General features: G+C 42.4%; 1 protein-coding gene across 3 annotated transcripts in view; it reads right to left on the bottom strand.

The window, feature by feature from the left end:
• The window catches only part of LOC309635886 (uncharacterized protein), a 141,466-nt gene that overhangs the window by 39,553 nt on the left and 75,879 nt on the right, over positions 1–26,034 (bottom strand). For 2 of the 3 annotated variants that reach the window (XM_082407737.1, XM_082407738.1), the window contains exons 2-4: positions 6,498–6,612; positions 5,864–6,018; positions 915–5,298 (exon numbers count right to left, since the gene is read on the bottom strand). In XM_082407737.1, the coding sequence (XP_082263863.1) occupies positions 5,105–5,298; positions 5,864–6,018; positions 6,498–6,595 (447 nt within the window). In that variant the 5' untranslated portion in view covers positions 6,596–6,612 and the 3' untranslated portion in view covers positions 915–5,104. Of the gene's footprint in view, positions 1–914; positions 5,299–5,863; positions 6,019–6,497; positions 6,613–26,034 lie in introns of those variants that run through there. The other variant, XM_082407736.1, reaches the window with a different exon arrangement.

The following is a 26,034-nucleotide window of genomic DNA, read 5'->3' as shown; positions in this document are numbered from 1 at the left end:
ATTTATGACCTTGAAGGAATCCCACGAAGCAAGTGGAAATTCAATGAAAGGCAAGTTCAGAGGCTACCAGGTACTTCTGAAGCTGCCACCATCCTTTCGCCAGTACAGTTTTGTTTCAGGGCTCTCTAGTTTTCACACACTCAAACAGTTTGCTTTCGGCTGCAGTCCATGACCCTGGGTTCCTCAGGATCAGGTTTGGGTGTGTTCTTTCCAAAATGAAGAGCCTAGCTTCCTTGTGTACCCTGCACATATCCCTCAGCATCTCCAGAAACCCACTTCATTCCATGCCTAAGTCATTTCCTCCATTTGAAGGTGAGATCATGATACTTCGAATACTAAGGGTGAATGGAAAAGTCCAGGGTCTACCCACACATCACGGTCTTGAGTCCCAACTTCTTGGCAGCTTCCTGGGTGTACTCTGAAACCCACCCCATTACTCACATGCAACAGAGAGTCTGAAGAAAGGGACAGACCACACTAGATGGGTAGGTAGCATGTTTAACAAGCAAGGGAACTTACTTCTGAAGCTTGTCTTGGGCAGCCACAAAACGATTAGGTTTCCCACTGGTATGTCAGAACCTTAATAAAGGTTAAATAGAGGCATTAAGGGTTCAGTCAGCTATACTGTCCAAAGGTGTCAACAACACCTTGCTATCTCAAAGTTGTGTCCTTGTTAAGCTTACTTCTTGGGGAAGCCAAGCAGAATGCAAATTCCAAAGACAAGGCTCGGGGGATGGTTTGAGGTGATTCCATTACCTGGGTCCATCTCCCAGGTCAATCCAGGTCATGTTCTCTCCATGAATTCCAACAACACATGCCCAACATCACTGAATGCTTGGCTGAGGGTAGCCCATCTCATACAAATACAATGTATTCTAAAGCAATGTTCCCCGACAAAATCCCCAAAAGGGAAATGAGACATAACTGTTTAATGGTTTAAGGGAAGGGAAACTAACCATCTTTAGCTGGTTACTCCTTCTCTGGTCTGGGAATGTCAGAAAATATAGAAGTGCAAAAAAGGAAGGGCATGACACAACTTGTGAGAAGAAAAAGACAATTCAAATAAGGTGGGAAGTACAATGATAGCCCCACAGCATCCAAGATAGACATCATTATACATAATATGAAAACAAAACACAGACCTGAAGTGCCGACTTACATTTTAAAAATGGTGTGTTCAAAAAAAAAGAAAAAAGAATGCAGCAAGTTAGATGATGGATGACACAGCTGTGTTTGAAAGGAATGATTTGGATGAAAAATACTACCATACCGACATTTCAGTTCAGTTTGGGCTCGTGACAATTCAAAAATTAAAAAAAATACACAAATTACCAACTTTACTGTATTCTTTTCCCACCCAGGTTTATGAAACTCAGAAATGTGGACTAAGATGAAGACAGTTAAGCCTATTTAGAATTGGGAATGAGAATAACTATACCAGCAATTCATTAAAATCAATTAGGTTAAAATAATGCTGATGTGAGTGCGTTTACGTGTGTGCTTGTGTTTACGTACGTTTGGGAGAATGGCCACTGGCTCTACATGACCAAAACATCATTATTTTAACTCAGCATACTGTTTTGTGGAAGCATGGGATTCCTCCCAAATAGGAGTTTGTTCTCCACCCTCAGATGCAGCTAGGGCTTGTTTGAGAACTGCCTTACAGCACAAGCGGTTGCCTGAGGAAGAGGCCTCCAGCATGGGCCCAACGACTTTCAGAAGGAGGGCCTCAACTGTAGCAGCTGCGGAAGCATAAAACCGCCAACCTGGTCCAGGATCTGTGTCTTAGTTATGGCTCCTGAGGCCAAATGGCCATTCTGGCTGCTACATGTTTTTGTTTGCTTTTCTGCCCACTCTAAAGATGGTCATCAGGTGGTACCATGGATGGCTGCCACCGAGATCAGAGCTGTCTTCAAGTCTCAGGAGAATGTCTTGAAGACACCCAGATTCTGGTCCCTTGTTCTCAGGTGCCAGAGATCGGAGGGTGATGGGACCATCTTGTTGGATCAGGACAGTCTTTCTCAAGAAGGTGGAAGTTTTTGCGGATAAAATTCCCTGAAGCTTCTGATTAGATTGCTGTTCTCGCCAAAGCACTGGCTGCCAGACCTCTACCAGCTCCCAACTGGACAACTCAGGTGGTAGGCTGCTTGTGAGAGTGGAGGCCTTTTTTCTGGCAGTGCCACGTGGCTTGCGGGATCTTAGTTCCCCGACCAAAGATCAAACCCAGGCTCCCTGCAGTGGCAGCATGGAGTCCCAACCACTGGACTACCAGGGAAGTCCCAGAGCAGAGGCTTTGATATGCATAGCACCCAGGGTATCCCGAGAGAACGCAGATGTACTTCCACACAGGCCATCAGATGATGGTGTGGGCTCCAATGCCCATCCTTGGGCTCCTCTACAGCAGGCAGCACTGGACACACAAGGGGCTAAGCCACAGCCCTTAGCTCTGTCTACAGTCTGCAGAAGTCCTGCCAACAAAGGATCTGAATGTTTCCAGCCACCCTGATGCAGTCTTCCTCTCACTATATTGAAAGACACAATCCTTTCCACAAGGAGTCCCTTTCCAAATCTCAAGCCCCATTTGTCCTGAAGCTACTGTGTTCAGGCTCTTTTTCCAGGAGCGCTATCCCACTGTGTGTGGCCATTGTAACAGAGTCTTCCTGTCAAATTAAAATAGAGGTAGATCTGTACAAATAGATAAGGAGAACCGGAAAGATGGGACAAGTAAGAATGGACCAAACCACAACCAAGAAGTCACACTGAGTTCAAAGATATACCTGTTGAATCAGTGGAATGTCACATACAACTTGAAAATCCAAGGCACACTTTTCAAAGGAAGGCAGCAGGTCCTGTTGATGGAATACCACCAAGAGCCTCAGAACGTAGACTTTTTTCAAAATCCACAAGGAAAAAGTATAGGTACATATACAGGCCCATACATACAAACATGCTAAAATGATGGAAAGAGCAAAGTTCCTATCCTTTCCTGAGTGATGGGTTAGAGATGCTACTGTACCTTTCCCTGTCATCTTTTATATTGCAAATGTTCCCAGGGAAAATAATATGCAAAGTCTCCACTGTATGAAGGACTGAAGCTTTGAAGCAATCATCACTAGTTAGAGGCTTAAGTTGCTTCCAGTTGCCAAAGCCGACATTCACAGCCATGATAAGAGCTCACGTTCCTGGACCCACATGTTTGAGCCATGTCACATCCCCTCCTCTTCTACACACCAAGCACACTTCAGATATACCTTCCGATCTTGCCAGGAAGGTAACGTGTGTGAATGAGTCCTTCTTCTATCTAATCTCCTTGACTTGTTTTGATTCCAGTTCAGGGATGGTGCAGACAGAAGAGTTGGGTCACATTTGTCATGACAATGCTAGATTTCCTTAAGGCTTCAGGAAGGGTGCCCCTCCTGGTGTCCATGCTTCCTCAGAGTCCGTGTGGAGCTGGGCAACACTCATTGAGGCAACGAAGTGCCGCCAATAGGACAGAGGGGAGACACGCCCTTCAGGCTTTCAAGTGAACGATGTGTCTTCTTGCCTAGGTGTTGCTCCCGAACACTAAGTGTAGCTTGTTCCTTCTCTTTTATCATTATGGCCCTGTATCCCAGGAAAGAAGGCCTGGAAGGGGCTCGGGAGAAGGTTTCCTTCCTCCTCCTAAGTCTGAGGCCCTGGTGAGCTTGGGAGCATGTCGAGAAGAGCCTGAAATTCTTCCTTGCTGAGGGGTGCTTCCGGAATTCCTGGTGGTTTCTCTTCCCGTGCATCCGCATTCAGGAAAGGCTGTACCTTTTCCTGAATGTCTGTGGCTGACAAGAGTTCATCTAAGAGGCTTGATGAGCTTCCAAGTGCTGAGTGCTGGTGCTGGTCCAGCGGAGGAGACGTCTCTTCCCCTGAGTGCCTGCTGTTGCCAGACGTGTGTCTCAGCCTTGCAGGCTGCAGAATGTTCCATTCCCGAGGCTCCCATCTGGAGATGACAACTTGGGTCCCCTAGCGCCACCACTGCATGGCTTGGGATGTGCATGGCCAAGCCAGGTCCTGCAAGTTCGGCTGAGGATTGCCAAGGTCAGGCTGAGGGGAGTCTTGGAGGGGGAGTGCAGCCGGGCCAGTGTGCAGGTTGTTCTCCTGGCATGTTTCCTGGGATGGAGGCTGTGTGAACAGGTGGAGAGCCAGTCCCGGATTTGGTCCTGCTTAGGAGTGACTTGCAACTGCTCCCAGAGGTTCAGATTCTCTCTTCCCTGCACAGCGCAGTGGGCTGCACCACCATGGACCTCAGTGATGAGCCTCCATGCCCCCAGAGGGAACACGAGGAACAAAGAACATGGGGGAGAGAAAAGGAGCTGCTGTGGCCAAGGACTGGATGCTCTCCAGCAGACTGGAGGGAGGAACATGATGAGAGCTACTGTGGGCACTGGACAGGTGGCTCTGGCCCCACGAAGCAGTCAGAGCTAGTCTGGCACTGGGGCCTGCTGCCGGTACCTTCACGGGCCCACCTCTGCTCTGCTCTGGGTGCAGAGCTCTTCGGTTCTGAAACCACATCTAGGGAAGAAGAAGGGAGGCGGGCACATCAGAAGTAAGACATTCCAGATCGATTTGCCCCGATCTGTCTGGCAGAGGGCAATTTCGGTTAGGCCTAATCTCAGGGGGGTTTGATCTAGACCTGCAACCTGGTCCTGGGAAATGAGGGGCACGTCAGGTCAACACTGGACACCTGGCTTCCAGCAGATCCCTTATTGATTGGCTAGAATGTCAGGCCCTTCACACACCGCCCAGCACCTCTATTGCCCTCTCCTCTTCTGGAAATGGATGCCTTCAGATCAGCCCGCTAGGAGTCCAGTGGGGAATAGTGAGAGATTCGCCCGCACTTCCTCATGCACTAGGCTCTAAGTCCTCAGCTATACAGGCATTGCTTCAAATCTTTCCCATATCTGTCAGTGCCTGGGATCCAAATGAAAAGTTACCTTTCCTGGATGGCATGCTTTTCCTGGATCAGGCGTGAGTTGACATACATGGCTCCAGTCCCTACGTCCACTGAATATGTCCACCAGCCCATCTCTTATGGACAGGGATCCAGGCCCAGGTAGGTACCGAGTCCAGATGAAAATCACCTGGGTGTAGATTCAACTCCCAACTTTCTGGGCTGGATCAAGAAAGGGGCTCTCCTGATCAGGTTGAGGTTCCTCCCAATCCATGGTGAACAGATGCAAGCCACGTGAAGCACAGCCATAGGTTCTTGATTCAAATGTGAGTCTTTCAGAGACTCTGTCTCCATATACCTATGGATCTGCTTCCTGACTCCTATATTCAAAAACACTGTGTCAATAACGTATGCAGAATAACAATTCTCAACCGGGGCAACAGTCCCTCCCCCGACTTGAGGATAATGTCAAAGACCCTACATAATTAAGGTATCCTTCCAAGAGGGGAGGGAGGTTGGGTGGGTTGAGGGCAGGTTCTGCACAGGTCCAAGGGCCTTGAGGCCCAAGGTGCGATACGGACAAACATGCTGCCACCCACAGTTCAGTGCCCCCACTTTTATAACCAAGACATTTCTCGGGCAATATAGCAGCACTGCTAAGCCTGAAGAGCAGTGATGCTATTTCCTACAAAGAGAGAGCAATGCTCACTTCTCCCACTTTTGTCCTGCCATTCTTTCTACATGTATACGCACTGCTGCCAATTTGATTTGGAAACTCTTACCTTGGAAGGACTCTCACTTGCAATGCCAGGCCTTTCCAACCCATAGTTTTGCCCTCAATCAGCGGGATAACCACCCCCAGAGCCTACGTGTATCCAGCACCATCTCAGGGGTTAACAACCCTTCCACACGGGACAAATCATGTTCCACCCACCGAGAACTTACTTGGATTTGAGATTCTGGAATTCCTGTTTGACAAGCCAATTCTTCTCTGGTTGCAATGCCAGGAAATCAGTTCTTCTTGAAGGCTTGCACAAGGATACTTGTTTGAGATGGAGAGATGAATGTCCGCTTTCTCCTGGCCCCTTTTGGGAAGCATTCTGAAGAACAAATAAAGAAGAGATTTAGGCCAATTGCACATTCAGTGCAGATACAATGTGTGATATGCATGGAATATAATATCATTTACATATAATTTATCTTATACATATATATGTAGGTATATACATATATATTTTTTCTCACCACCTTTCTCCCCACTGAGTGCTCAGAAGTACTCACCCAACAACCCCAGCTCAGTAGCCCTAGGATAAAATTGCTGAGGTGGTGGAAGAGGGGAATTCTGACTTCTTGGCAGTTTCAGGACCAGAAGATTCAAAGACTTCCTGGCCATGCATCATCACACCCTACAACCAGGGACATGATGCTCATATCTGCAACACTAATGGGGCAAGAACCAAATTACCATTGGTTTCTCTCCTAAGCATTCTTTGCCACACATTTATCATCCACATTCAGAGGTGATCCCGTCTCCAGGAGATCCCCTGAGGAAATGCATTTGGAAATGCTAGGTACTTACTTTGAATCCAAGGCTGAGGCTGTTGATGATGATGCAATTGCCCTTCTCTTAAGGTTTTCATGGACACCAACTGGCTCTGTCTTAGATTTCTTCTTCATTGGTTTTGAAACCAATCCTAAGCACAAATAGGGAATCCACTGTCACTCAGTGCTTATGAACATATTTCCAAAGATCTTTTGCAGTGATTTACAACAGGACAAACAAATAAGCAAGCGAACTAATGAAGACCCAGAATGGCCATCTGTTACCAGTGGAAATACTTGATTCAAAGGTAGTAGTCTACATAAAGAATAATGCTTTTATCTTGAATAAGTGAACAGAATTTCAAAAAATACATAATCTGCTATCAATAAAAGTAGTCATTTCTCCTTTAGTCATCTGCATGGTATCCAAAGTAAAGACTCAAGACAGGAGAAAATGCTTGCTTTCCCAAAGCCAGAATGAGCTCATTAACACACCCTCTCTCTCCATCGTCCTCTTCCGGTCAATACTGCCAGTTTCTCTGTTGGCTTTTGTCTCTGACTCTGATTGTCTCCTTCTACCAGTTTTTGTCTGTCTCTGTTTTTCTCCCTCTCAGTCTCTGTCTCTGTTTCTTTCTCTCCTCTTTCTTTCACTTGCTCTCTTTTGCTCTTTTTGCCTCATCTTTCCTGTGGTCAATGCCTGAGTAATGTTTCTCTGCCTCTTTTTTTTTTAATTTTAAATTATTATTTCAAGAATATTTCTTTTTTATATTTATTTTATTTATTTTTGGCTGCATTGGGTCTTAGTCGCGTCACGTGGGATCTTTCGTTGCGGCATGCAGGCTTCTGTCTAGATGTGGCATGCAGGTTTTTCTCTTCTCTAGTTGTGGCGCACAGGCTCCAGGGAGCATGGGCTCTGTAGTTTGTGGCACAGGGGCTCTCTAGCTGAGGTGCACGAGCTCAGTAGTTGTGGCTCGCGGGCTTAGTTGCCCTGCAGCATGTGGGATCTTAGTTCCCTGACCAGGGATCGAACCCGTGTCCCCTGCATTGTACGGTGGATTCTTTACCACTGGACCACCAGAGAAGTCCCTCTCTGCCTGTCTTATGTCCCCATAAGCAGTACTGTTTTGTAACACACAATGTATTGGTAAGTGCCCCTGTCAAAAATTCACGAAACCCAGACAACAGTAATTAAAATCCCATGCAGCCTGGGAAATACTCATTTACAGTTACCTCAGTGGATACATGTCACAGTCACTTCTAGGTCAGCAGACTGTTCTGTACCTGATCCCCATCTTCGAAACGTGTGCTATTGTTTTCAACAGCGAGATGATAGGCTTGCTTCCGCATTACCAGAGACTGAAATACAGTGTGGTTTTTTTCTTTTTTTTTTTTGGTCATTTCTGAATGTTTTTTGTGGAAATTCTAATAAATCTAGAAAAACCTTCAATAAAGAAAAACAACCAGTTTCTGTGGACTTGAGGTAACGTCCCAGGCATTGTGGTCAAATGCTAGTACCCTTTCTTTAATTATTCCTTTCAGACCTGACCAGAGATGAAGTGTTCGGCACAGGTAGTTCCTTGGAGAAAAGCAACAAAGGAACAAACCCATGGTACAATCAGCCTCGTGCTTCATTGTTTCATGAACTTTCCTTTCTGACCATCCACTGAAATGGGCCTACAGCCACTCAAATAACTCTGGCCACATTTTCCCAAAGGATACACCATCATTGCCAGGATTTGAGTTAATGCTGTCTTGAGCACAAAAGTAACTGACTGTCACTTAATCCTTGTCAACATACTTACAAAGGTTAACTAGTGATTCACAACTGAACTGTTACCAAATAAAGACTCACTGCTCTATAAGCATAAAATTCAATACTCCGGCACCAGCTTTTAAGAAAAAGCTTTAGGAAGACATCAAGATGGTGGAGTAGAAGGACATGGAGCTCACCTCCCCTCAACAAATACATCAAAAATACAACTACATCTGCAACAGTTCTCACAGAATACCAACTGAAAGCTGGCAGAAGATCTCATACAGCCAAAGCTGCAAGAAAGATCCCCACATAACCAGGTAGGACTAAAGGAAAAAAAAGGGAATTGAGATAGGACCTGCACCCTTGGGAGGGAGCTGTGAAAGAGCAAAGTTTCCCTCACCCTGGGAAACTCCTTTGCCAGCTGGGATGGAGCTGCAGGGGCCTGAAATTTGCCTGAGAGGAATGTGCACGGGCTGGCTGGCTGCCAAGCAGGATAGAGAGGTACCAGTGCTGACGGCTGCCACCTCGCTGCACTTCCCAGCCCGAGACGCACGGCTGCTGCTGTGCACAGCGGCTGGGTGCTGAAACTCAGGCTTCGTGGACAGACAAGGGGAGAGGACTTGGTTTGGCTTGCGGAGACAGCCCAAAGGGCCTGGAGTGTGGACCAGGCTGCAACTGGGGGTGCCCGTGGGATGGAGCCCTGGTCCGCCACAGAAGCCCCATTATCAATGTGAAGGGCAGGGCATAGGTCGGCCATAGAAGCCTCACTGTCACCGTGCTCACAGTGGGGCGTGGCTCCGGCTGCGGCAGACCTTATGAGCGTGCACACACTGGGGTTGACATCCGAGCCAATTGTTGCTGCTCCCAAATCGGGGGACAGCTTCAGTGGGCTTTGAACGCTCGTGGCCTTGGCGGACTTCGGGAGCTTGGGCTTTGCAAGCACGCACACGCTGAAAGCAGGAGGGGCTGGTGTATGAGCCAATTATCGGTGCTCCCACAGCAGAGATGGGTCTGACTTTGTGGGTGTGCACAATGGGTTGCGGGTAGTGACACAGAGTCACACATCCCAGCGGACAGCTCCTGGGGAGGAAATCCTTTCCCAGAGGGAGCATTCCAGTCCCACCTACCTCACAATGCAGTTTAAAACAAGACCTGTGGGTTTCTACTCCAACAAATGGGGAGCAGACCCTGCCCCCAACAGGGCTGTGACAACCACAGAGCAAAAAGGAGGCCCCACCCAACATCCAGTGCAGGCTCTGGTCACCACAACACCAAACACACCCCCTATCAAGGGGACAAATACCAGCACACCCTGGGGAAAGATGCGGCAGGTATCCACACCAAATACAACACTTGCACCAAAAATATTGGACTGTACCCAGCAGTGGGGAGGCACTGACCCTTCCCGCTAAGAAGCTGGTACTGGCCTCTAGACCAGCCTCACCCACCAGGGAGCAGACACCAGAAGCAGAAAACTAGAATGCTGCAGCTTACGGACCGAGCCTGCCAACAGCAAGCTACACCCTACCCTGGGACCAGCTGGGCCCTGGCCCTGACCACTAGCAGGCCAAAGCAACCTTCAGTACACCCTGGACCCCATACCCAACTGTGTCAGAAACTGCCCCTTCCCCCCAACCAATGATCTGAAACCAGACCTGGGATCCCTGGGCCCTGCAGCCTAACTTCAGGAAACAGCTCTGCCTGCCAACAGTCTGGCACTAATCCCAGGATCTGGCTTCACCTGCCGGTAGGTGAGCAATGGTCCCAGAGTCTTTGGGACCCTGACTCCGCCTACCATTGAGCCAGCACTAGCCCCAAGGCCACCTAGGGTTCTGTAGACAGCTGCCTTGTGACCAGGTCCCGCTAAACAGCAGCCAGCAGCATCCACACAAGGCAGGGTCTGGCAACCAACCAGACTAGGGGACAATCAAGCCTACCAGACCACCCACAGAATCAGCTCGCCACAACAAAAGGACCCACACAGCCCTCTGGGGGGAACCCTTAGTGCATACAGCTTGGGTGACAAGAAAGGAGTGCACTTTTGTGACGTATAGGACATCTCCTACAGAAGGCCACTTCTCCAAGGTTGAGAAATATAACTAACCTATCACATAATACATAAAAATAGTAACTTAGACAAAATGAGGTGGCAAAGGAATATGTTTCAGGCTAAGGAACAAGATAAAACCCCAGAAGAACAACTAAGTGAAGTGGAGATAGGCAATCAACCTGAAAAAGAGTTCACAGTAATGATTATAAAAATGATCAAAGAACTCAGGCGAAGAATGGATGCACAGAGCGAAAAGTTAGAAGTTGTTAACAAAGAGTTAGAAAATATAAAGAACAATCAAACAGAAACGAAGAATACAATAAGTGAAATGAAAAATACACTAGAAGGAATAAATAGTACACTAAATGATACAGATGAACAGATCAGTGAGCTGGAAAACAGAGTAGTGGAAATCACTGCCACCGAACAGAAAAAAGAATTAAAAGAAATGAGGACAGTTTAAGAGACCTCTGGGACAACATCAAGTGCTCTATTATTTGCATTATAGGGGTCCCAGGAGGAGAAGCGAGAGAGAGAAAGGGCATGAGAAAATATTTGAAGAGATAATAGGTGAAAATTTCCCCAACCTGGGAAAGGAAACAGTCACCCAACTCCAGGAAGCGCAGAGAGTCCCAGGCAGGATAAATCCAAAGAACACACCAAGATACGTTGTAATCAAAACGACAAAAATTAAAGATAAAGAGAGAATATTAAAAGCAGCAAGGGAAAAGCAACAAATAACATACAAGGGAACCCCCATAAGGCTATCAGCTGATCTTTCAGCAGAAACTCAGGGAGTGGCATGATATATTTAAAGTGATGAAAGAGGAAAACCTACAACCAAGATTGCTCTACTTAGCAAGGCTCTCATTCAGATTTGAAGGAGAAATCAAAAGCTTTACAGATAAGCAAAAGCTGAAAGAAAGCAGCACCACCAAACCAGCTTCACAAAAAATGTTAAAAGAACTTCACTAGGTGAAAAAGAAAAGGCCATAGCTAGAAACAAGAAAATTATGAAATAAAAAAGCTCACTCGTAAAGGCAAACATACAGTAATGGTATGGAATCATCCACACACAAAACTAATAGGGAGGTTAAAACACAAAAGTAGTAAAATCACCTGTATCCACAGTAAGCAGTTAAGGGATACACAAAACAGATGTAAAATATGATATGAAAACTATAATCATGAGTGGAGAAGAATACAAATGCAGGATTTTTAAAATGCATTTGGGGTCTTCCCTGGTGGCACAGTGGTTAAGAATCCGCCTGCCAATGCAGAGGACACATGTCCGAGCCCTGGTCCGGGAAGATCCCACATGCTGCGGAGCAACTAAGCCCGTGCACCACAACTACTGAGCCTGAGCTCTAGAGCTCACAAGCCACAACTCCTGAAGCCTGTGTGCCACAACTACCAAAGCCCATGCGCCTAGAGCCCGTGCTCTGCAACAAGAGAAGCCACCTCAAAGAGAAGCCCACGCACCGCAATGAAGAGTAGCCCCTGCTCACCACAACTAGAGAAAGCCCATGCGCAGCAACAAGACCCAACGCAGCCATAAATAAATAAATAAATTTATTTATTTTTTAAAAATGCATTTGAAATGAAGAGATCAGCAACTTTAAAAATTCACAGATATATTTATACATATATATGTGCATACATACATATGTGTGTCTATATATATATACAAACTGCTCTACAAACACCTCACAGTAACCACAAGCCAAAAATCTATAATAGATATACACACGAGAAAGAAAAAGGAATCCAACCAAAATATTAAAGATAGTCATCAAATCACAAGAGAAAAGAACAAAAGAGGAAAAAAGACTTGCAAAAACAAATCCAAAACAATTAACAAAGTAGCAGTAAATACATACATATTGGTAATTACCTTAAATGTAAGTGGACAAAATGCTCCAACCAAAAAACAGAGTGGCTGAATGGATAAAAAACATGACCCATAAATATGCTGCCTACAAAAGACTCACTTCAGCTCTAGAGACATGTACTGACTGAAAGTGAGGGGATGGAAAAAGGTATTCCATGCAATAGAAATCAAAAGTAAACAAATAGCAATACTTGTATCAGACAAAACAGACTTTAAAGACAAGAGACAAAGAGACACTACATAATGATGAAGGGAACAATCCAAGTAGATATAACAATTGTAAATATATATGCAACCAACATAGCAGCACCTCAATATATAAGGCAAATATTAACAGACATAAAAGGAGAAATCGACAGTAACACAATTAACAGTAGGTGTCTTTAACACCCCACTTACGTCAATGGACAGATCCAATGGACAGATCCAAAAAGAAAATCAATATTGAAACATAGGTCTTAACAAGTTAGACCAAATGGACTTAATTTATATATACAGAGAGAGAGAGCATTCCATTTGAAAGCAGAATACATTCTTTTCAAGTGCACATGAAACAGTCTCCAGGATAGACTACACACTAGGCCACAAAACAAGCCTCAGTAAATTTAAGGAAATTGAAATTATATCAAGCATCTTCTCCAACCACAATGCTATGAGACTAAAAATCAACTACAAGGAAAAAACTGCAAAAAACAAACACGTGGAGGCTAAAACATATGCTACTAAACAACCAATGGATCAATGAATAAATCAAGGAGGAAATAAAATACCTAGAGACTAATGAAGACAAAAACATGATAAACCAAAACCTATGGGATGCAGCAAAAGCAGTTCTAAGAGGAAAGTTTATAGCAATACAATCTTACCTCGGTAAACAAGAAAAATCTCAAGTGCCCTAACATTACACCTGAAGGAACTAGAGAAAGAAGAAGAAACAAAACCTGAAGTTAATAGAAGGAAAGAAATCATAAAGATCAGAGAAGAAAAAAATGAAATAAAGCCTAAAACAATAGAAAAAAAATCACTGAAACTAAAAGCTGTTTTCTTTGAAAAGATAAACAAAATTGATAAACCTTTAGCCAGACTCATCAAGAAAAAAGATGGGAGAAAGCCCAAATCAATAAAATCAGAAATGAAAAAGAAGTTACACCACAGAAATACAAAGAGTCATAAGAGACTACTATAAACAACTACAGCCAATAAAATGGACAACCTAGAAGAAATGAACAATTTCTTAGGAAGATACAATCCCCCAAGACTGAACCAGGAAGAAATAGAAAATATGGACAGACCAGTTACCAGTACTGAAATTGAATCAGTAATTTTAAAACTCCCAACAAACAAAAGTCCAGGACCAGATGGCTACACAGGTGAATTCTACTAAATATTTAGAGAAGAGTTAACACCTATCATTCTGAAACTACTCCAAAAAACAGCAGAGGAAGGAACATTTCTGAACTCATTCTATGAAGCCACCATCACCCTGATACCAAAACCAAAGATATCACAAAAAAAGAAAATTACAGACCAATATCACTGATGAACATAGATGCAAAAATCCTCAATGAAATACTAGCAAACTGAATCCAACAATACATTAAAAGGATCATACACCATGATCAAGTGGGATTTATCTCAGGGATGCAAGGATTTTTTCAATATCCACAAATCAATGTGATACACCACATTAACAAATTGAAGAATAAAAACCATATGATCATTTCAGTAGATGCAGAAAAAGCTTTTGACAAAAATCAACATCCATTTATTATAAAAATTCTCCAGAAAGTAAACATAGAGAGAACATACCTCAACATAACAAAGGCCCTATATGACAGCACACAGCTAATATCATACTCAACAGTGAAAAGCTGAAAGCATTCCCTCTAAGATCAAGAAAAAGAAAAGAAAGCCCACTCTCACCACATTTATTCAACATAGTCTTGTAAGTCCTAGCCACAGCAATCAGAAGAAATAGAAATAAAAGGATTCCGAATTGGAAAGGTAGAAGTAAAACTGTCACCATCTGCAGATGACATACTATACACAGAAAATCCTAAAGATGCCACCAATAAACTACTAGAGCTCAATGAATTCAGTAAAGTTGCAGGATACAAAACTAATGCACAGAAATCTGTTGCATTTCTATACACTAACAATGAAATATCAGAAAGAGAAATTAAGGAAACAATCCCATTTACCATCACATCAAAAAGAATCAAATACCTAGACATAAACCTACCTAAAGAGGCAAAAGACCTGAACTCTGAGAAATCTAAGATGCTGATGCAAGTAACTGAAGATGACACAAACCGATGGAAAGATATACTGTATTCTTGGATTGGAAGAATCAATATTACAATGACCATACTACCCAAGGCAATCTACAGATTCACTGCAATCCTTATCAAAATACCAATGGCATTTTTCACGGAACTAGAACAAAAAATTTTAATTTGTATGGAAGCAAGATCCTGCATAGTCAAAACAATCTTGAGAAAGAGTTGGAAGAATCATGCTCCCTGACTTCAGTCTATACTATAGTGCTACAGTAATCGAAACAGTATGGTACTGGCACAAAAACAGACACATAGATCAATGGAACAGGATAGAATGCCCAGAAATAAACCCACACACTATGGTCACTTATCTGTGACAAAGGAGGCAAGAATATACAATGGAGAAGACAGTCTCTTCAATAAGTGGTGCTGAGAAAACTAGACAGCTACATGTAAAAGGATGAAATTAGAACATTCTCTAACACCATATACAAAAATAAACTCAAAATGGATTAAAGACCTAAACGTAAGACCAGATACTATAAAACACTTAGAGGAGCGTCAAGATGGCGGAAGAGTAAGACGCAGAGATCACCTTCCTCCGCACAAATACATCAGAAATACATCTACATGTGGAAGAACTCCTACAGAACACCTACTGAATGCTGGCAGAAGACCTCACACCTCCCAAAAGGCAAGAAACTCCCCACGTACCTGGGTAGGGCAAAAGAAAAAAGAAAAAACAGAGACAAAAGAATAGGGACGGGACCTGCGCCAGTGGGAGGGAGCTGTGAAGGAGGAAAGGTTTCCACACACTAGGAAGCCCCTTTGCGGGCGGAGACTGCGGAGGGCGGAGGGGGGAAGCTTTGGGAGCCACGGAGGAGAGCGCAGCAACAGGGGTGCGGAGGGCAAAGCGGAGAGATTCCCGCACAGAGGATCGGTGCCGACCAGCACTCACCAGCCCGAGAGGCTTGTCTGCTCACGTACTGAGGCTCAGGCTTCAAGGTCAGATCCCGGGAGAGGACTGGGGTTGGCTGTGTGAACACAGCCTGAAGGAAGTAGTGCATCACAGCTAGCCGGGAGGGAGTCCAGGAAAAAGTCTGGAGCACAGGTCACTATCCACACACCCCCTCCTGAGAGCCTGTGCAGCCCGCCACTGCCAGGCTCCCGTGATCCAGGGGCAACTTTCCCGGGAGAACGCACTGCACGCCTCAGGCTGGTGCAAAGTCACGCCGGCCTCTGCCGCCGCAGGCTCGTCCCGCATCCATACCCCTCCCTCCCCCTGGTCTGAGTGAGCCAGAGCCCCCCAAGCAGCTCCTCCTTTAACCCCGTCCTGTCTGAGAGAAGAACAGACGCCCTCAGGCGACCTACGCGCAGAGGCGGGTCCAAATCCAAAGCTGAACACCTGGAGCTCTGCGAACAAAGAAGAGAAAGGGAAATTTCTCCCAGCAGCCTCAGGAGTAGCGGATTAAATCTCCACAATCAATTCGATGTACCCTGCATCTGTGGAATACCTGAATACAAAACGAATCATCCCAAATTGAGGAGGTGGACCTTGGGAGAAGCGATATATATATTTTTTTCCCTTTTTCTCTTTTTGTGAGTGCGTATGTGTATGCTTCTGTGTATGATTCTGTCTGTACAGCTTTGCTTTTACCATTTGTCCTAGGGTTCTGTCTGTCCTTTTTTTTTGTTTTGTTTTTCTTTGTTTTATTACTTAAAAAATTTTTTTCTTAATAATTATTTTTTATTTTTTATTTTAATAACTTTATTTTATTTTACTTTATTTATTTTATTTTATCTTCTTCTTTCTTTCTTTCTTTTTTTTCTCCCTTTTATTCTGAGCCGTGTGGAGGACAGGCTCTTGGTGCTCCAGCCAGGCATCAGGGCTGTGCCTCTGAGGTGGGAGAGCCAAGTTCAGGACACTGGTCAACAAGAGACCTCACAGCTCCATGTAATATCAAACGACGAAAATCTCCCAGAGATCTCCATCTCAACGCCAAGACCCAGCTCCACTCAACGACCAGCAAGCTCAGTGCTGGACACCCTATGCCGAACAACTAGCAAGACAGGAACACAACCCCATCCATTAGCACAGAGGCTGCCTAAAATCATAAGGCCACAGACACCCCAAAACACACCACCAGACGTGGACCTGCCCACCAGAAAGACAAGATCCAGCCTCATCCACCAGAACACAGGCACTAGTCCCCTCCAACAGGAAGCCTACACAACCCACTGAACCAACCTTAGCAACCGGGGACAGACACCAAAATCAATGGAAACTACGAACCTGCAGCCTGCGAAAAGGAGACCCCAAACACAGTAAGTTAAACAAAATGAGAAAACAGAGAAACACACAGCAGATGAAGGAGCAAGGCAAAAACCCACCAGACCTAACAAATGAAGAGGAAATAGGCAGTTTACCTGAAAAAGAATTCAGAATAATGATAATAAAGATGATCCAACATCTTGAAAATAGAATGGAGAAAATACAACAAACGTTTAACAAGGACCTAGAAGAAGTAAAGAGCAAACAAACAGTGATGAACACAATAAATGAAATTAAAAATTCTCTAGAAGGAATCAATAGCAGAATAACTGAGACAGAAGAACGGATAAGTGACCTGGAAGATAAAATAGTAGAAATAACTACTGCAGAGCAGAATAAAGAAAAAAGAATGAAAAGAATTGAGGACAGTCTCAGAGACCTCTGGGAAAACATTAAACGCACCAACATTCAAATAATAGGGGTCCCAGGAGAAGAAGAGAAAAAGAAAGGGACTGAGAAAATATTTGAAGAGATTATACTTGAAAACTTCCCTAATATGGGAAAGGAAATAGTTAATCAAGTCCAGGAAGCACAGAGAGTCCCATACAGGATAAATCCAAGGAGAAACATGCCAAGACACATATTAATGAAACTATCAAAAATTAAACACAAAGAACAAATATTAAAAGCAGCAAGGGAAAAACAACAAATAACACATAAGGGAATCCCCATAAGGTTAACAGCTGATCTTTCAGCAGAAACTCTGCAAGCCAGAAGGCAGTGGCAGGACATATTTAAAGTGATGAAGGAGAAAAGCCTACAACCAAGATTACTCTACCCAGCAAGGATCTCATTCAGATTTGACGGAGAAATTAAAACCTTTACAGACAAGCAAAAGCTAAGAGAATTCAGCACCACCAAACCAGCTTTACAACAAATGCTAAAGGAACTTCTCTAGGCAGGAAACACAAGAGAAGGAAAAGACCTACAATAACAAACCCAAAACAATTAAGAAAATGGTAATAGGAACATACATATCGATAATTACCTTAAATGTAAATGGATTAAATGTTCCAACCAAAAGACATAGACTGGCTGAATGGATACAAAAACAAGACCTGTATATATGCTGTCTACAAGAGACCCACTTCAGACCTAGCGACACATACAGACTTAAAGTGAGGGGATGGAAAAAGATATTCCATGCAAATGGAAATCAAAAGAAAGCTGGAGTAGCAATACTCATATCAGACAAAACAGACTTTAAAATAAAGACTATTACAAGAGACAAAGAAGGACACTACATAATGATCAAGGGATCGATCCAAGAAAAAGATATAACAATTGTATATATTTATGCACCCAACACAGGAGCACCTCAATACATAAGGCAAATACCAACAGCCATAAAAGGGGAAATCGACAGAAACACAATCATAGTAGGGGACTTTAACACCCCACTTTCACCAATGGACAGATCATCCAAAATTAAAAAAGATGGACTTAATTGATATTTATAGGACATTCCATCCAAAAACACCACAATACACATTCTTCTCAAGTGCTCATGGAACATTCTCCAGGATAGATCATATCTTGGGTCACAAATCAAGCCTTGGTAAATTTTAAAAAATTGAAATCGTATCAAGTATCTTTTCCGACCACGATGCTATGAGACTAGATATCAATTACAGGAAAAAATCTGTAAAAAATAAAAACACATGGAGGCTAAACAACACACTACTTAATAACCAACAGATCACTGAAGAAATCAAAGAGGAAATCAAAAAATACCTAGAAACAAATGACAATGAAAACGCGATGACCCAAAACCTATGGGATGCAGCAAAGGCAGTTCTAAGGGGGAAGTTTATAGCAATACAATCCTACCTTAAGAAACAAGAAACATCTCAAATAAACAACCTAACCTTACACCTAAAGCAAGTACAGAAAGAAGAACAAAAAAACCCCAGAGTTGGCAGAAGGAAAGAAATCATAAAGATCAGATCAGAAATAAATGAAAGAAATGAGAGCAAAGATCAATAAAACTAAAAGCTGGTTCTTTGAGAAGATAAACAAAATTGATAAAACATTAGCCAGATGCATCAAGAAAAAAAGGGAGAAGACTCAAATCAATAGAATTAGAAATGAAAAAGCAGAAGTAACAACTGACACTGCAGAAATACAAAGGATCATGAGAGATTACTACAAGCAACTCTATGCCAATAAAATGGAGAACCTGGAAGAAATGGACAAATTCTTAGAAATGCACAACCTTGCAAGACTGAACCAGGAAGAAACAGAAAATATGAACAGACCAATCACAAGCACTGAAATTGAAACTGTGATTAAATATCTTCCAACAAACAAAAGCCCAGGACCAGATGGCTTCACAGGCGAATTCTATCAAACATTTAGAGAAGGGCTAACACCTATCCTTCTCAAACTCTTCCAAAGTATAGCAGAGGGAGGTACACTCCCAAACTCATTCTACAAGGCCACCATCACTCTGATACCAAAACCAGACAAAGATGTCACAAAGAAAGAAAACTACAGGCCAATATCACTGATGAACATAGATGAAAAAATCCTCAACAAAATACAAGCAAACAGAATCCAACAGCACATTAAAAGGATCATACACTATGATCAAGTGGGGTTTATCCCAGGAATGCAAGGATTCTTCAATATACACAAATCAATCAACGTGATACACCACATTAACGAACTGAAGGAGAAAAACCATATGATCATCTCAGTAGATGCAGAAAAAGCTTTCGACAAAATTCAACACCCATTTATTAAAAACCCTCCAGAAAGTAAGCATAGAGGGAACTTTCCTCAACATAATAAAGGCCACATATGACAAACCCACAGCCAACATCGTCCTCAATGGTGAAAAACTGAAACCATTTCCACTAAGATCAGGAACAAGCCAATGTTGCCCACTCTCACCACTATTATTCAACATAGTTTTGGAAGTTTTAGCCACACCAATCAGAGAAGAAAAAGAAATAAAAGGAATCCAAATTGGAAAAGAAGAAGTAAAGCTGTCACTGTTTGCAGATGACATGATACTCTACATAGAGAATCCTAAAGATGTTACCAGAATACTACTAGAGCTAATCAATGAATCTGGTAAAGTAGCAGGATACAAAATTAATGCACAGAAATCTCTTGCATTCCTATACACTAATGATGAAAAATCTTTAAGTGAAATTAAGAAAACACTCCCATTTACCACTGCAACAAAAAGAATAAAATATCTAGGAATAAACCTACCTAAGGAGACAAAAGACCTGTATGCAGAAAATTATAAGACACTGATGAAAGAAATTAAAGATGATAGAAACAGATGGAGAGATATACCATGCTCTTGGATTGGAAGAATCAACATTGTGAAAATGACTATACTACCCAAAGCAATCTACAGATTCAATGCAATCCCTATCAAACTACCACTGGCATTTTTCACAGAACTAGAACAAAAAATTTCACAATTTGTATGGAAACACAAAAGACCCCGAATAGCCAAAGCAATCTTGAGAAAGAAAAACGGAGCTGGAGGAATCAGGCTCCCTGACTTCAGACTATACTACAAAGCTACAGTCATCAAGACAGTATGGTACTGGCACAAAAACAGAAATATAGATCAACGGAACAGGATAGAAAGCCCAGAGATAAACCCACACACATATGGTCACCTTATCTTTGATAAGGGAGGCAAGAATATACAGTGGAGAAAAGACAGCCTCTTCAATAAGTGGTGCTGGGAAAACTGGACAACTACATGTAAAAGAATGAAATTAGAACACTCCCTAACACCATAAACAAAAATAAACTCAAAATGGATTAAAGACCTAAATGTAAGGCCAGACACCACCAAACTCTTAGAGGAAAACACAGGCAGAACACTCTATGACATAAATCACAGCAAGATCCTTTTTGACCCACCTCCTAGAGAAATGGAAATAAAAACAAAAATAAACAAATGGGACCTAATGAAACTTCAAAGCTTTTGCACAGCAAAGGAAACCATAAACAAGACGAAAAGACAATCCTCAGAATGGGAGAAAATATCTGCAAATGAAGCAACTGACAAAGGATTAATCTCCAAAACATACAAGGAACTCATGCAGCTCAACATCAAAAAAACAAACAACCCAATCCAAAAATGGGCAGAAGACCTAAACAAACATTTCTCCAAAGAAGATATACAGATTGCCAACAGACACATGAAAGAATGCTCAACATCATTAATCATTAGAGAAATGCAAATCAAAACTACAATGAGATATCATCTCACACTGGTCAGAATGGCCATCATCAAAAAATCCACAAACAATAAATGCTGGAGAGGGTGTGGAGAAAAGGGAACCCTCTTGCACTGTTGGTGGGAATGTAAATTGATACAACCACTATGGAGGACAGTATGGAAGTTCCTTAAAAAACTAAAAATAGAACTACCATACGACCCAGTAATCCCACTACTGGGCATATACCCTGAGAAAACCATAATTCAGAAAGAGTCATGTACCACAATGTTCATTGCAGCTCTATTTACAACAGCCAGGACATGGAAGCAACCTAAGTGTCCATCAACAGATGAATGGATAAAGAAGATGTGGCAAATATATACAATGGAATATTACTCAGCCATAAAAAGGAATGAAACTTAGTTATTTGTAGTGAGGTGGATGGACCTAGAGACTGTCATACAAAGTGAAGTAAGTCACAAAGAGAAAAACAAATACCGTATGCTAACACATATATATGGAATCTAAAAAAAAAAATGGTCATGAAGAACCTAGGGGCAAGATGGGAATAAAGATGCAGACCTACTAGAGAATGGACTTGAGGATACGGGGAGAGGGAAGGGTAAGCTGGGACAAAGTGAGAGAGTGGCATGGACATATATACACTACCAAACGTAAAATAGATAGCTAGTGGGAAGCAGCCGCATAGCACAGGGAGATCAGCTCAGTGCTTTGTGACCACCTAGAGGGGTGGGATGGGGGGGTGGGATAGGGAGGGTGGGAGGGAGGGAGACGCAAGAGGGAGGAGATATGGGAACATATGTATATGTATAACTGATTCACTTTGTTATAAAGCAGAAACTAACACACCATTGTAAAGCAATTATACTCCAATAAAGATGTTAAAAAAAAAAGTCTACAAATAATAAATGCTGGAGAGGGTGTGGAGAAAATGGAACCCTCTTGCACTGTTGGTGGGAATGTAAATTGGTGCAACCACTATAGAGAATAGTCTGATGTTCCTTAAAAAACTAAAAATAGAGTTACCATATGATCCAGCAATCCCACTGCTGGGCATATATCTGGAAAAGATGAAAACTCTAATTAGAAAAGATACATGCACGCTATGTTCACAGCGGCAGTGTTCACAATAACCAAGACATGGAAGCCACCTAAATGTCCTTTGACAGATGAATAGATAAATATGGGGTATATATATATATAATGGAATATTACTCAGCCATAAAAAGAATGAAATATTGCCATTTGCAGCAACATGGATGGACCCAGAGATTTATTAAGTGAAATAAGTCACACAGGAAGACCAGTATCATATGATATCACTTACATGTGGAAACTAAAAAAATAATACAAATGAACTTATTTACAAAACAGAAACAGACTCACAGCATAGAAAACGTATGGTTACTAAAGGAGAAAGTGGGGTGGGGGGAGAGGGATAAATTAGGAGTATGGGATTAAAGATGCACACTATTACATATAAAATAAACAACAAGAAGTTACTGTATAGCACAGGGAACTATACTCAGTATCTTGTAATAAACCATAACAGAAAAGAATCTGAAGCTGTACACCTGAAACTAACACAATACTGTAAATCAAGTATAGTTAAATTTTTTGAAAACTGAAAAGTTTAACGTGAGGTCAACTGGTAAGGAGACAGGAGGCAAGCCTCCCAAATCTGTCTCCCTGATCCAGGGTTCGTGGAGAACTTTTAAGGGTTAGGGGAATTTCAAACTTGGAAGCTGACTGGCTATTCACAAATCAGTCCATATAAGCTACTCATGCTGCTGGAACATAGATTTTCCTTATTGAAGGCCTTTGCACATCTTAACACTCCCATGGCAACACTTTTATTCTTTCAGTCCATAGACTAAATTGCGTAGAATTCATGGTTCTGGGGTCATCCTGTAGACATGGGTTCCTGTCATGCACATGTGCAGTGCTATCTCTAATATAATTCAAGGTTTGATTATTCAAAACCCTATTTATGGAGGCAAATCCAGTTAAAGCTGGTGAATGTTTTATGTGCTACTTCAACTTTTTTTTTTTTTTTTGGTACATTCCTAAATCAAGGGAAATAGGGCAAGGACCATTCTAGCTTCTTCCTTCTGATTAGGTGCGTGGATTTTTTAATAAGATAAATGACATTGCTTTTCATTTAATTGTAAATATTCGTGATTCCCACCTTGAACCCTTAAGTCTCAGACAATCATCTTGCCAGTGGGGGAGGGCTTTTTAAATAAAGGAGATAGACAATAAGTACAAAATTTGGTGAATGAAAAGATTAATATACTTAGAACTATGACTCCTAATTTTAACTGTCCTTCCAAAACAGACCTTATTACTTTGGGAATCCATGAAAACATTTTATTGTAAACATTTTTAGTGATTCAATTGGCAATAATACTTAGTCTTAAGGAAGGGTCTCCTATATAACATTCCATAAGGGCTCAAATGGAGCTTGCTTCTAGGGGCTACTCTTAATCTACACAGGGCAACTAATAAGACATCCCTAGTTTAGTTGGTTTCTTGACATATTTTGGTGATTGTCTTTACGGTATAATTTATCTTTTCAGTCTTTCCCACAGCCCAAGGTCTCCACGAAGCATATAACTTCCATTGTATTCCAAGGGCCCCAGACACCAAGTTACCTTGGCTATGAAAGCTCCTCGGTTGTCACTTTGAACTGAAAGAGGCAACCCAAAATGAGGGATAATTTCTTTTAGTACGGACTCTGTTACCTCAGAAGCTTCTCTGTTCAGCATGGAAAGGCTTCGACCCATCCTTTGAAGTTGTCCACAATTACCAGCAAATATCTGTAATTTCCCACAGCTCTTAGCGTAACAGTAAATTCTATTTACTAATCATCTCCTGGTTTTGTCCCTAAGGTTTGCACCCCTTTTATTATTGGGGGTGACCCGGTTTTAGGATTGTTTCTGGAACAGATCAGACAGTTTTGTGTTACCTTTTGGATGGTCCTTTGCATTTGTGAACCAACTATAAACATTTGTAGCCAGTGGCAGGTTGCATCCCTCCCATTAATGGGTTCCTTGATGTAGGTAATTATTTTTTCCACTAAATGCTTGGGTGTAAGCACTAGTCTCTTCATTATAAATCCAGCCGTCTTTGATCGTTTGGTACTGATCACCATCAAAGTCTCAAGAGTCAGCATGAAATTCCAATTTGTCTGCTCTCCCTAGATCTATTTCAGAATACTGGGGCTTAAACAGGTATTGATCCACACTCAGAATTGAGTGTAGGGCCTTGGGAATCTGGGGTTTTGGTTCTGGCTGTCTGTTTTATGGCTGATCAGCTAAATTACTTCTTTTAGCTATATGTATCAGTCTTTTGGTGTCCCGGGCAATGTACCATGGCTATTTCTTCTGGCACATAACAGAATCTAGTAAGGTCAGTATCACCTCTGTGTGTTTACTTTCTTTCCTTCCTGATGTCAGTAGACCTCTCTTTCCATATGGCCCCATGTGCATACACGACAGAGAAGGCGTACGTAGAATCAGTGTAAAGAGTTGCCTTTTTCTTAGCTCCAAGATGCAGGGATCTTATAAGGGCTATAAGAGTACATCTTCTGGGCAGATGTACTTCTGCTTCCAGACTTCCTGATGAGTTGCTATTGCATACCTAGCCTTTCAAAGTCTGTGGTCCATGAAGCTGCTCCCATCCATAAACGTGTCCTTAACTGTATTTTCTAAAGGCTGATCAGTCAGGTCAGATGTATGAGAAAATACTTCTTCAATTATTTGTATGGTATGGAACACCTTATGGCAAGCTGCAGCCCAGCTTAATGGCTCAATGTCATTTCCTTTAAGAGCCTCATATAGATGTCTGGCCACGAGTCCAAAGTTAGGAATCGAAATATGACAAAACCCAGCCATTCCTAAGAATCCTCTCAATTGCCTTCTGGTGGTGTGTACGGTAACCCAAGCTAATACTTGCTTTTGATCCAGCAATATGTTTCTTCATCCTTTTGCTAACTCAAGCCCTAGATATTTTACAATTGGTTGAGAAATTTACACTTCTCCCTTGGAGATTTTATATCTCTGGTCTGCCAGAAAGCCTAATGTGAGGATTGTATTTTTTTCTACAGCTTCCTTAGTTTTACGAGCAATTAGTGTATCATAGTAAGACTCCCGCATTAATTGGAAATCCCGTAAGTCCTTGGCTAAGGGTTCCCCGAAGATGGTGGGGACACTCTGAAATCCTTGAGGAAGTACCATCCAACAATATTGTTGTTTTATATTAGTGTCTCAGTAGTGCCATTTAAAGGCAAACAATTCCTGGGACTCAGGACTTAGCGGTATGTAGTAAACAGCATCTTAAGTCCAGAACTGTAAACCAGCAAAAGTCTCTAAATAAAGTTGTAAGCAAAGTGGAAGCATACACCACTGCATGTATATCCTCTACAATTTGGTTAACGGCTCTCAAATCCTGTACAGAACAATAATCTCTGGTCCCCAGTATTTGTACCAGCAGGACTGCAGTCTTACATGGGGACTGGCAAGGTCTGATTAATTGGCACTTGAGAAAGGTGGTTATCAGCGGTTTTATACCTTCCTTCACATGCCTCTTTAAAGGGTATTGCTTTAAATTGGAAGCCTTGGTGCATGGATGGAGTTCTACTATTGGGTTAGCTGTCTTGGCTCTTCCTGGCCAACATCAGTGCAAATATCCACTCTTACCTTTTGTAGAATTTCTTCAGGGACTTCTGGTTGAGGCTTGCCTCCCAATTGTAAAAGCACAGCTTGGAGGGAATAGGCTTGATCTGGGAATATTTTAATGTCTACTTCTTCTGATAAAATTCATTTAATTTTGTTAGTAGATCTTGCCCCAAGAAGAGAATAGGACATGCCAGCACATACAGAAAGTTGTACTTTAAATATGTTTTTTTCTCACTTATATAGATCAGGGATAGAAAATGGGGAATTCACACATATAAATCCCCTGGGGGGGACTTTTGGTCATCCAGACCTTCGGGAACCTGTCTCAGCAGATACTGCCCTGCCTGAAGCAGAGTACCCCCTGGGCTGA

Source organism: Balaenoptera borealis (genome assembly GCF_965194805.1).
Source record: "Balaenoptera borealis genome assembly, chromosome: 10".
NCBI lineage: Eukaryota > Metazoa > Chordata > Mammalia > Artiodactyla > Balaenopteridae > Balaenoptera > Balaenoptera borealis.
Note: the sequence above shows the minus strand (reverse complement) of the source record. Positions and strands in the feature narration are given on the sequence as shown.